This window comes from Trachinotus anak, unplaced genomic scaffold (assembly GCF_046630095.1).
Source record: "Trachinotus anak isolate AG129_WGS33_773 ecotype Australia unplaced genomic scaffold, CSIRO_AGI_Tana_v1 ptg000003l, whole genome shotgun sequence".
NCBI classification, from domain to species: domain Eukaryota; kingdom Metazoa; phylum Chordata; class Actinopteri; order Carangiformes; family Carangidae; genus Trachinotus; species Trachinotus anak.
In genome coordinates, this window is record NW_027273854.1 from 3,928,944 (window position 1) to 3,941,606 (window position 12,663).

Below are 12,663 nucleotides of genomic sequence, written 5' to 3' on the forward strand. Positions count from 1 at the left end.
TTTTCTTTTTTATTTTTTTATTCATGCTTTCCAAAATTTTCTACGTTTTTCTAACATGTTTCCCTGTATGATGAGTGGAAGAAATGCTCAAACTCTACAGTTTTCCACAACATTTCATGCAACAGGTCCCCTTGAGATTGTGGTGTTCACTGCCCTCCAGTGGTCACGATAAATATCTCTACACAACACTACACTGGATTTGTGACACACAGATTTATAATTAAATCACCTTTTTTTTTTTTTTTTTTGTTTTGTTTTTTTTTTTTGTTCTTGCAGAAAGTTGCAAAACGTAACTGGCAAACTAGTTAGCATACAGCTGCCTATTTATACATCCAGCAGATAGGAGCAACATTAGCATTCATTTGTAGTGATGTCCTTGGCTAGACTCAGTTTATACTAATTATGTATTAGTGGTAACCATCGGCTTCTATGAAAGACAATTAACCAGCGATGTTTGACAAAGCCAGGAGATCATTTAAAAACACTTTCTGTTGTTCTGAAAGGGATCTACAGATTTCCCAAAGACTCTTCTAAGCATCTGGATAAACAAATATTATGTCCACTGAATGATTTTTTAAAAAAAAATCATTTCTCGTTACAAAATGTTCCACTATCTTCACCAACCAGCAAACTTTATCATCTAATTATTGTTATTATAAAATATTGATTTTGATTGTCTTGTTGCGAGTACAATTTATTTGCACGATTATTAAATATAAGGAGTTTAAATCAGCGCAGGTAATTTGCCTTTTTACTATTTCTGCCTTGACTGAGCGTTCACTGTCCTCCAGTGGTCACAGTGAGGAACTTCATCACAACAAAAAATATTTCATAATATTACAAAATTAATGTTTCCAAAAACAATATTACTGTCTGTCATAAAATATGTCAGAATGTCGTTTATTGTCGTATTGTGGCGTCAAAAAATTACATAAACTAAGGCGATATGTGTTCTACGATCTGATTGGCTTGCGCCCCATGACGTCTCCTGGAGGGCGGGGCTTACTGTAAGCAGGAAGTGTGACGTAACATTGTTTTGGCTGAGCGAAGCAGGGACACAGGCGACGGAAGAATGGAGCAAAACGTTGAAGATTACAAGGTATTGTCCAGTTTTTACAATAATTTACAGCCAGTATTTCAATTTGTGAAAGGTGACAACTTTCTCCACAATTCGTCTTCGGTATTTTTGGTAGAATTACTGAAGCTTGTCAGTGTTAGCTCACGTCAACCCTTCAAGCTAGCCATCGTTTCCCAGCAGTCCCAATAATGTTGGTCAAAATAAACCTGTCAGCTACGTGTTGTCATCTGGCTTATATGTGAAATGTCAGACTCTATTGTACAGCTAGCCGATAGCTGTGTCTACAAACATACAGACATGATAACTTGCTAACTATGTCAGTCGATATCAGCTCATAACAGCAGTTACCTAAGTTTTTCTCTCCGAGTTTTTCTTTTGTTTGTGGCCGAGTGACCTGATAGACCAGGGACGCTGAAATCATGTGATTTGTCATTTACAAGCTCGGTTATGTGATCTCACTTTTCAGCCATAACTTATGAGTCACTTCTGGTCCCTGGACATATTATTTTGTTTCATCTGATCAGTAATATTACAGTTTATGTTTTAACGTTAAAGAAATTTGATTAAATTGGAGAAGTAGGTACTAGTTAATTAGAATTTGGTGGACATATAACACCGTTATATCTAAGGCCAGAGCCTAAAACGCTAATATTCATCAATTTTTTCCCGACCAGTTGTTTGAAAGGCAGCCTAAAAATTAGAATCAAATGGCATATCTCCTAAAATTCAAGGAACACAACAGATTAAAGCTGTTAACATCCATCAATCAAACAATGTCACAACACACTGAAGAGTAGTTAAGAACAATCCATACTAGATATGATAAGAGAATAACAGACAACAGGAAAGCAGCAGAGAAAGGCAACTAGTATGATGATCACATGTTTAATTGTTAACAAACCAGTGACTGCTTTCTTTGTCATATATGATAGTAAACTGAATATATTTAGATATTGGACTATTTGTCAGACAAGTTGACTTTGGTTCTGGGAAATTATAATTGGGAATTTTCACTATTTACATGTTATGGGAAAATATTTATCAAATAGTTAACAAATCGATTAAGTTTAATCGATTAAGAGCATGACCCTTGATTAAAACCCTATTAGATACAGTTACAGACTAACCATGCGTGCTACTATAATAGAGGTGAGCCATCCTCTTATCTCAGCTAACTTTTTACAATGTTACATTCATGGTGGATTTTTTTCCCGCTCAGCTGATATTTGAGAAGGAAGGGGTGTACCTCCACACAAATGCCAAGCGGAGTAACCAGGACACCACCATCCCAGGGTTTATCCGCATTGTGGAGCGGGTAAGCAAATATGTCTGAGTCAAGCCTGATACAAAGAGGGAAATCAGGAAAGCACTGGTGTTAGTAACCATGTCTTTGTTTTAGGCTGGGGTGCCGGCTCTAGAGTGGAGCCCACTGGAGGATGAGGGTCGCAATGCCCCTGCTGTACTCTACTCCAAAAAGGTGAGTAACCACAAGTTTGCTACACCTGAAAAGGACTAAATATTACTATATTTTCTGGTTGAAATGTAAGTACCATCAACTATTTTTTTTTACTAATTAGGATGGAGAAGGAGGGGAGGAGGACACAAACTTTGACCCTGGTTATGAGCCAGACTGGGCAGTTATCAGCACTGTGAAGAAAGATCGAGAACACGTCCCAGTCAAAGAGTCAGGTGCAGTTTACACTTCTGTCACTTTGGGTAAAGAGTTATGTTGAGAAAGGACACGTGCAACTAAATATTGTTTATGTTGCTTGCAGGTCAGTGGTCGTTCTCTCTGCCTCTCTCAGAGCTGTACTCTCTTCGGAGGGCCCGGTTCTCTTTGGGTCGAAACTTCCTCGTGTTGACTAGTAGAGGGGGGCACCCGCTGCCTCCTCTGCACTTCCACAGAGGAGGAACCAGGGAACTTCTTAGGGCTCTGCATCGTTACATCATCCTGGACCAGTAAGTATTGCCAGCATTGTCCCCAGCAGCAGTTGGTGTGTCAGAATTCATCTCATCTCTTTAAACAGCTGATGTCCAGCTTCAGACAGAGTTGTTTATGTCTTTGTTGACACATCACATGAGTGGAAAAACATCACATGGCTCCTGTTGTTATCATCAGGTCACCAGTTGACGGGCGGCTCTTTCTTGCCTACCCGCATGACTCAGGTGCTCTGTCTCAGTCCTTCGATAAGCTGCAGCTCCTTGATGACGGAGGCTCGGATCTTGTCTCGGTAATTTATTTTTATTTCATCGTTTATTTGTAGTTAAAAGAAAGAAGCCGGGAGAAGGTAGCACATGGTCCATTTAAAGGAACAAGAATGTTTTTATGTTAAACTGCATCATAGCACACATTGATCATAAAATAAATCTGGGGTTTATAAGCCTTTTGATCAATACTGATTAACTGGTCAAGGTCACACTCCAGCCCATACTTGTTCAAAAATTGACAACTTAGTCACTGAAGATCCCAACCTCCCCTCACACATTCACTTAATGAAGCACGGCCTGTGTCGTAGCACATGACTGAAATGTCTCCCTGTTAAGTCAGAAACACAAGTTTTATTGAGGTTGTTGCAGTTGTCACTCAGAGTAAAACACCTCTGCTACTCTTCCCCTTTGTAATTCTTCTGTCTTTCTACTTGAACAGAGATTCATCCAGGACCCCTACGCCACTACATTCGGTGGATTTTCCAAAGTCACTAATTTCTTCAGAGCGGCCCTCCGGCCTCCAGATTCCCCTGCCCACTTGCGCACTACTCAGGATCCTAGCTTGCCCCCCCAGTCTGATGAAGAGCCTGGATTTGAGCTCATCACCTGTGTAAGAGAAAGACACTGAAAAAAACAAAGGGCAGACATTAGTGTGCAACTCATAGAGATTACAGGTCAAAAAAGAGACATGAATCAGTTGTTTATGTTTGTCTATGTGTTTCCATCAAGGGGGTAGAGCTCGGTCCCAGACCAGATGTAACCAGGGGACAACCTTTGGACAAGTGGCAAGAGTTTCTGGACCCTGAGGGGTGCGTCAAGAACCCAGAAAAGATCAGAGAGCTCGTATTCAGAGGGGTAAGACTGTAAATACAGGGACAGTATATTTATCTCCTCCTCTTTATGTCTTTCAACCAGATGCACATTTTTTTATTACTGTTTTTGCCTCTTGCAGGGCATCATACCATCACTAAGGAAGGATGTCTGGAAGTTCCTCCTGGGCTTTTACCCATGGAACAGCACTGCTAAAGAACGGGAGGACATCCTGCGGGTCAAAACGTTAGTGTGTTCATCACCTTGCCTCTTTTTGATGGTTTGACATTTTAAAAAGCACCTTTATTTCTGGATCAGCATAAAAACTATTCCTTTATGATAGTGAGACCCCTTTAATGCCCCTCTGTGTCTGCAGGGACGAGTATTTCAGAATGAAGGTGCAGTGGAAGTCGGTCAGTGAAGAGCAGGAGATGAGGAACTCCCTCCTCAGAGGCTACAGAAGCCTGATAGGTCAGCTCTGCAATCTGTCAAAAAAACAGCAGATCTGTTCATCACCATATCCATCAGAGAGGGCTGCGACTGATGCTGAAGTTGAACTGTCTTTGTTCTTTTGTGACAGAGAGAGATGTCAGCAGGACAGACAGACACAATACGTTCTTCTCTGGGAACGACAATCCAGGACTGACTCTGCTTCATGATGTGCTGATGACGTACTGCATGTACAACTTTGATCTTGGTATGTTTTTCTATAAATGGCTGGCAAACAGAGGTACACTGCCGTTACATCTTCAGTGCCAATACAGATATAAACTATATAAATTACTAAATTGAATATATTAATATTCATGCCGTTTAGCACTGGAGACCAAGATAAGATGGTTGCCGTAAGCAGCAGAAGCCAGAGTGAACAGCCGTCAGTGGTCAAACACAACTTAACAGTGATGTCTGAAAAACACATGATTCATAGGTGGAGAACATAACAAGACAACAATCTTTATTTAAAATTTCAGTCATGGATGACACATCATAATAATTGTATTGTATAATTGTTTATTTATGTAGCATTTATGAAAGCCTGAGTTTTCAAAGCGCTCTATGGGGAAAAAAGAAACAGGAAAAAAGATAAACATACAACCTGCATGTTATTTATATGCAGAGACCAACCTGCAGACTAGGGCTGCAACTACTGATTATTTTCACAATCAGTTAGAATGACGTAACTAAATTAAAAAAATAGTGGAACAAACTGTGTGACCAACAGACTAAAACAAGAGGACATTCAATCTACAATGATAAATGACAGAAAACACAGATCATTTCTGTATTTTAGAGGCTGAATCAAGAGAATGTTTCACATCTTTTCACTGTCTTGGTATTAAAATAGTAGCCGTTTGTTTTTCTTTTGATCAACTAGTTGTTTCAGCCTGACTGCAGCCACACATGAATAGATATATAGACACATAAATAAACAGACACATTGGCCCAATTTGAATAAGGTTATGAAAAGGTCTTCTAAAAAAACAGTGTTTTAAAAGAGGTCATAACAAAGCATGAGTTCATCAGGCAGGTCGTTCCAGAGCTGAGGTTCCCTGACAGCAAAAGCACCGTCTCCTTTAGTCTCACACTCTGACATGGAAACAGGTTCCTGCCTGACAGGCTTGGCCTGTGTGGAGGTTTATAAGTACACAGTAATTAAGAGATCTAGTCTGAGGCCAGGACATGAATGATGAGATTCACAAATTGCAGCATTTTTACACTGGGAAACATTTCTCCTGCCTGAAAAGTTTTATATTACACCACAGTTTCTGCAGCAAATCTCTGAACGCTGTCATTTTTTTGTTGATTATAATCAACTATTAGATCATTGAAGAGACGATATGATTTTCTAATCACAGGTACCACATCCCTCTGACTCTTCCCTTTGTTTCCTCCTCCATCTGTCCAGGTTATGTGCAGGGCATGAGCGACCTCCTTTCTCCGCTCCTGTTCATCACCCAGAACGAGGTGGAGTCCTTCTGGTGTCTGACGGGCTTCATGGAGCTGGTGGTCAGTAGAAATGTCTCTCTGAGGCCTGTGGCCTTGTAATTTTAGTCAAAATCAAGTTTAGTTTTGGTCGTCCCTCTAATTACGTTCAGATTCCTAACTGCACAGCTGTGTTACAGTGAATCGCTCCAGAAGTCGATAGTGATTCCGAAGAATCAGCAACAACACTAAAACCAGAACTGAAAGTTTGACTCAAAGCTTAAATGCAAATTGTAGTTATTCGTGTTTATTAGGAAAGGATTCTGTAATGACTTGATCAGCTGTTCTGGTTAAACTAAAAACAAGAAGCACACTTTTTCTTATTGTGTTGTCAGGTTGATATTTGTTTAAGTTTCACACTCATATAAATAGCAGTATGTTTGAAAAGTTGCGATGGTCGATGTGCTCACACAGACCAGCAGAGTCTCACTGGTGACTAACAGGCCTCTGCTGTTTTCCTCTCTGCAGCACCAGAACTTTGAAGAGTCTCAGGAGGCCATGAAGCAGCAGCTCCTTCAGCTCAGCATCCTGCTGAAGGCTCTGGACCCGGAGCTGTGTGACTTCCTGGGTTAGTCAGCTAAGCTAATATTCATCCACTCAGACTGGATTGGACTAAAATAAAACCTAACAAGCCCTGAGGCACAGCTGGGCACTTGTAGAAAAAGTCAAAAGGATAACACAGTGAAAAGTAGAGCAGAAACAAGAATAAAGCAGAGAAGAGGCTGTTCTACATAATGCAGCCTCTGGGTTATACATTCATATATATATATATATATATATATATATATATATATATATATATATATATATATATATATATATATATATATATATATATATATATATATATATATATATATATATATATAGTCATATATAGTTATGTAAAAAAGCGTCTGCAGTTGGGGTGCACAGCATTAACTGGGATTCATGAATCTCTGTTAGAGGGATACAGGGAAGTAAAATGTGCTTATTTATTTTGTTTGTCTCTAAATTGAAAACTTTTCTCTTTGTCCCTCAGACTCTCAGGACAGTGGCTCCCTGTGCTTCTGCTTCCGCTGGCTGCTCATCTGGTTCAAGAGGGAGTTTTCCTTCGAGGACATCCTCACTCTGTGGGAGGTGAGTGCACAACAGCTGCTTGTGCTGATACACATGAATGTTTTTATAATGTTAAAACAGGTAAAGCTAGTGAGGTAAAGACAGTCAAGCTTGCCTCACTGCTTAAGGGCAGCAGAGGGCAGCAGAGCCTATTGATCGTTTCAAAACCCAACTCAAAACCTACTTTTTAGTCTGGTTTATATACACATTTTGGGCTGTTTTACTGTTATGTCCTTTCATTCTATGTTTATTTTCTGGATTGTTTTCCTTTTCATACCCTACCTTTGTGGTTATTTATTCTATTTCTACTTTTATTTACCACTTTTACTCACTTCTATACATCCCCTCCTGTTTTACTGTTTTATTATTTTATGTTTATCACTCTATCTTTATCTTTCTGTTCCTGTCTACAGTGCAAATCTATCAGGTTCATGATAGTGTTTGTTCCTGTTATTATTGTCTTATTTCTATTGTTTTTATGTATAATTTGGTCATTTGGATTGTTGTGTGTGTGGATGGGAACAGGTGGTGGGAGAATTGCTTTTATTCTGTAAAGCACTTTGTGCCACATTGTTTGTATGAAAAGTGCTACAAAAATAAAGTCTAATAGATTGATTGATTGACTGATTAAACCCTGAATATGTTAAACTTCATGTTAGTGTAAGATTATTAACATTTAACATTCATGCTAAAATGTTTGACATTTATTGAGATAAATTCTTGATTAAAAGATTAAGTAAATTTTATTGTGAAACTTCGCTGCAACATGCCTTTAGACAAATCTCATTTTTTGTTCTGTTTTTCTTTTTTTCAAACAACTGAAAACATCCTGTAGTGTTTGTAATAGTACGTTATAGTGTATCTTCTCTGTCAGCATGGTGTTGTTTTGTAACTTCCTGTTTTCTTCCTCAGGTCCTGTGGACTCGTCTTCCATGCGACAACTTCCACCTGCTGATCGCCTGTTCAATCCTGGAGTCCCAGAGAGGAGAGCTGATTGGCTCAGACCACGACTTCAACACTATCCTGAAGGTGTGTGGTGCATGTGTGTTATGTTTTGACTTCAGTGACTTTGTCTGTAAACAAACACATCTTCATCTGTGGAATAATCCTTTCGTTGTGATTGATCTGCAGCACATTAACGAGTTGACAATGAAGCTGGATCTGCAGAGCGTTCTGCGCGGAGCAGAGGCCATCTACCTGCAGCTGATCCAGTGCAAGGTAACAAGTGCTGCATGTGTTGATGTGTTGACATCTCACAATTCTGCATGAAGTTGTTGGAGCAGCAACTCCAACTTTTTTGTTTAAAAGGCAAAAAAAAAAGACAAACATCTTAGTATTATATCAGTGTTTTAAAAGCTAATGCAGAAAGTCTTGAGAGAAGCTTCAGGGTCATTCATACCTCTACAGCAGTGATTTCTAACCAGGACTCAGGGACAAGGGATCAAATTATGTTTACTTCTTCTTATATTTCTAATATTTGCTTTTACTGAAAACTTTCTCTTCTCCTGGCTTCTTAAAATCCTTCACATGAAACAGTCTGAAAAAGAAAAATATGACACTTTGCTTGAACACTGAAAGGTCATAACTGTTCATGAGAGGTCACAAGTCGACACTTCTTCATTATAAACTGTCACAGAGCAGAAAAGTTGAGAATCATTGCTGCAGACTGTGTTTGTTTCCCCAACTTTTGTTAACTTTACAGTTTTATCTCATACACACAGGTCTTTCTTTAGGTGTTATTTGTTGAGAATTGTCTGTTTATAAATTCCTTTTTGAAAGTCAGGTGGAAAACATGAATACAAAATTTTATTTTTTCTCTTTCCACAAGGTATAATTAACGTGTCATATTCTTATTTTCATGCATTTATTCAATAATAATCAATCACGAGTATTTAAATACATGTGATTGGCTCAATTCTTTTTCTATAGTGTTTATCCTTTTTTCTGAATCCATCCATTTGCCACTACAATGATTGAAATCAAACCTAGTTTGTAATTCTTTCCCACTTAAAAATCCAGAGTTTATCATCTTTAATGTCCATCAGCTGAATTTCAACAGAAACAAACCTGGGTCCTCGGGTGATTTAAGCTCTTTGTCTTAATTACGAATTGCGCTTGAATTTAACACCTTCTTTCCTCCCCCCTCTTCGCCTCCTCTGCCCTCCCCAGGAGCTCCCTCTCAAGGTGCAGCAGGTTCTGGGTCTCTACATCCCCTCCAGCTCTGAGGAGGACAGCCCAGACTCCCAGGCCAGCGAGACGCAGCGCCTCCTCAGCCCGTCCCAGGCTGGAGCTGCCTCCTCTTGTTCAGCGCATGGTTCCACTTACCCTTAAAGCTGTGGGTCAGCTGGTGGACTCACACTGACCGAGAGCTGTATGGAAGATATTTATATATGAAAAAATATATATATACTGTGTATGATCCTATGTGAATGAATGAAGACTGTTGTTACTATTTGTGAGAGGCAGGCGGCGCTGTTGAAGGTTTTTTTTTTTTCTTTTAATGTACCCATGAATGTTATAACATGTTTAAACACTATAGTCGTACTTGCAGTGTTTTTTTTTTCTTTATGATCGTTGCCTCCGTCTTCTGGGTGACAGCTTGCGGCTTGTTTACATGTCCTCTGTCTTTGCCATCCTCTCTTCTCTCCTCCCTCTTTTTGATGCTGCTGTTTTACCTTTTACGACTGTTTCATCTCTGCTTGTCACATTTGTCTCGGTGCTTTTTGTTGAGTTTGATTTAGATTTCCCCGCCGTCCCTGCGCCACCACTCCTGAAAAGGGAAGAAGATGAAGGATTAACTCACTGGCAGCACCGTGTTAGTACTGTACGATGCCATTCCAGCCCTATGCAAATTTTTTGCATGCCTTATAGTTTTCACATGCGGCGTGGTAATATTTTAAGCCTTGTAATTATCAGTATAATGTCATAATATTTTCATCTGCTGATTATTACCAAATAAATGGTTGAATCTTATTGAAGCAGTGTTCAAACAGATCATTTTGGTTTTTCTTTGAGTTACCAGTCAGTCTCTCAGTGTGGAAAATACAGTAGGAACTAAGTGTTTCTATTTTATGTCTCTGCCTACAATGCATTTATTTCAAAGTTTTAGTTACATATATACATATATTATTATTATTATTTTTTTAAACATGATAAACTTATAAAATATGATTCCGAACCTTTTTGTCTTCTGAAACTGCACCAAAAGAGTTAGGCTCCTTGTTTTCTTTCATATGAGTTTTTGGCAGACAGTTCCCCTCTGAAGCTCTCAGCTTTTTTCATATGAATATCTGTTGAGGCCTAAAAATGTAAAATGAATTAATTTAGAAAAAAAAGCAAAGATTAGAGAAAAGCCCAAAGAATAAATAGATTTACGCAGAAGAGCTTTGTTCTTTCTTCTTTCCCATTAATAATATCGTGACCCCTCAGATTAATGTTGTGACCCTCTGGAGGGACCCGACCCCTAGGGTGGGAACCACTAGAATAAACAATCTGTATAAAGTAATGAAAACATTTCACTGATAATACTTTTGTATTTTTATGGATTTTTACTTTAATCTTTAAATACAGGACGTTTAGTTGTGATGGAGTACTTTTTACAGAATTGTATTACATTAAAGGATCAGTACCACAGTTAATCTGATCATATGTTTTGTGTGTCAGACATTAGTCTACAACTTAACTAGTAACTTAAATTTTAAAGCAAATGTAGTGGAATAAAAAGTACAGTATTACAAACAACTGTTATTATTACAATAACTGTTAATAAGCAACTGATAAAACTTGTTTTATCAGCTGCTTAAAAAACCAAAAGGGTAAAATGTGAAAACTGGTGTTTTGGGATCAGACTGATAAATGATAATAACTCCAGTGTAACAGTAACAGCGATTTGTTTATGTGGTGTCTTAACTTGTGAACTGGTTAAACTTTGCCCTCTCCCCTCTCCTCCCCCACCGGCCAGCAGGTGTCTGTGCGAGGTGAATGGCGGAGGGGAAAATAGGACCTCTGTTCTCCACTGTCCCGGGAAATGAGCTGGAAAATGAGGGGCGGGGGAGCCACGCCCCCTTCTCAGGACCCACTGCACTCCCCTTTTGGCTGGTTGCTGTCTCTTTCCCCCTCGATCCATGTTGTTTGAATACAGCTGCGACGTATGAATTTAGCAGGGAGCTTAAACAGGCCGGCGATCTGTCACTCTCTTTCTCATGCCCCCCCCCTCCTCTTCCTCCTCCTCCTCCTCCTCCTCCCTGTCCACCCCAACCTGACCTCACTTGACTGGCAGAGCCAAACTTACTTAGTCCTTCATTCAAACTCAATCTGCTTTCAGCGCCTCTCAAAGCCTGTTTTATGGGCGAAGGCCTTGTCGACAGCTTTAAACCCCATATTCTCTCACTCATGCTACAATCGACCAAGTGTTGCAGGATTACGGCCTCTTCATCTCGTCATTATGCTGAGTGTCTTAGAAAAGCTCTTATCCTCAGTAGATGATGTGGCTGCGTATAAACTCTCTGTGTTTGAAGTTTCAGTCACGGGGCATGACTCCAGTCTGGGTGTGTATTTGTATAATTTTACAGGTTTCAGTTTGATTCAGTCAGTTTTCCAGGCTCGTTGTCCCTTATGTTTCACGCTCCCTGTAATATTGCGTAACTTTATCTTAAACACTCTATTGAATCAGAAAGTTTATCCTGATTTAAACGTGTTATTTTTTTCTTTTACCTGAATCTTCTCTTTAATTCATCCCTCTCATATCACTGGAATTGGTTTTATCTACTCTATTATAATATCCAATCAATAATTGGCCACCCAGTGTGACTTTTAGACTTGGGTTTTGAGAGGTGCTCTATAAATAAACATCATTATTATTATTTAAGGGATAAAGAGGGATGTGGAAGCATGTTCTGTAAATGCAAATTCTTTTTTATCAGTAGAGTTCATTCACCTTTTGGGGCTGATATACAACTGTATGAGGTGAATTCACTGTGAGTGTGTCTCCCCAAGGTGCAAATAGGAGCATGAAGACATGCATTCATGATGTCATCAGGTTGATGTCACCATGATGTCACCTGTTGGAGTTGGTCCATAGACTGAGTCTGTGGGTCAACAGTTTTTGTTTCAGATATGTCGCCAAAATGAGGTCAACACACCAGAGTCCCATCAGTTCTGTTGTTCAGCGTCTTCAGAGAGGAGCATCGTCATCGCTGCACAGAGATTGAAATATGAAATATATTTTTTTTATTTATGTCTCTATGTTTTATGTTGCTGATTACATCCCCCTTTATATTTATCACTATAGCACCACTGACAGCTGTTACTGTAACAAAGTACCTAAAGTTTAGGTTCTTCTATTGTCCCTCAGTATTTTCAGTTTATGCCATTTCAGGACTTGTAGCCCACTTGTCTACAGTTCAGAGGGAGATCTTGTGCTGATTAAACTACAAATCCGTATATAAAATTGTTAAAACAAGGTCAAACTACAAAGGTAAAATACC

The 12,663-nt window shown here is 39.2% G+C and overlaps 1 protein-coding gene across 1 annotated transcript; it reads left to right on the forward strand.

Moving 5' to 3' along the window:
- The first annotated feature begins 982 nt into the window (after positions 1-982).
- Positions 983-10,150, forward strand: tbc1d17 (TBC1 domain family, member 17). The gene is made up of 17 exons (XM_071467150.1): positions 983-1,099; positions 2,298-2,393; positions 2,478-2,555; positions 2,656-2,767; positions 2,854-3,037; positions 3,198-3,309; positions 3,726-3,896; positions 4,016-4,141; positions 4,239-4,342; positions 4,473-4,567; positions 4,677-4,793; positions 6,003-6,103; positions 6,548-6,647; positions 7,101-7,198; positions 8,090-8,206; positions 8,309-8,395; positions 9,347-10,150. The coding sequence occupies exons 1-17, from the start codon at positions 1,073-1,075 to the stop codon at positions 9,506-9,508; spliced, it is 1,887 nt and encodes a 628-aa protein (XP_071323251.1). The 5' UTR covers positions 983-1,072; the 3' UTR covers positions 9,509-10,150.
- The last annotated feature ends 2,513 nt before the right edge of the window (positions 10,151-12,663 follow it).

Bases quoted from the DNA above. Each gene is read 5' to 3' on its own strand.
- tbc1d17 (XM_071467150.1), top strand. From the start codon at position 1,073: ATGGAGCAAAACGTTGAAGATTACAAG. The intron at 2,394-2,477 runs GTAAGCAAATAT...TCTTTGTTTTAG, and splicing joins TTATCCGCATTGTGGAGCGG to GCTGGGGTGCCGGCTCTAGA. The intron at 7,199-8,089 runs GTGAGTGCACAA...TTTCTTCCTCAG, and splicing joins ACATCCTCACTCTGTGGGAG to GTCCTGTGGACTCGTCTTCC.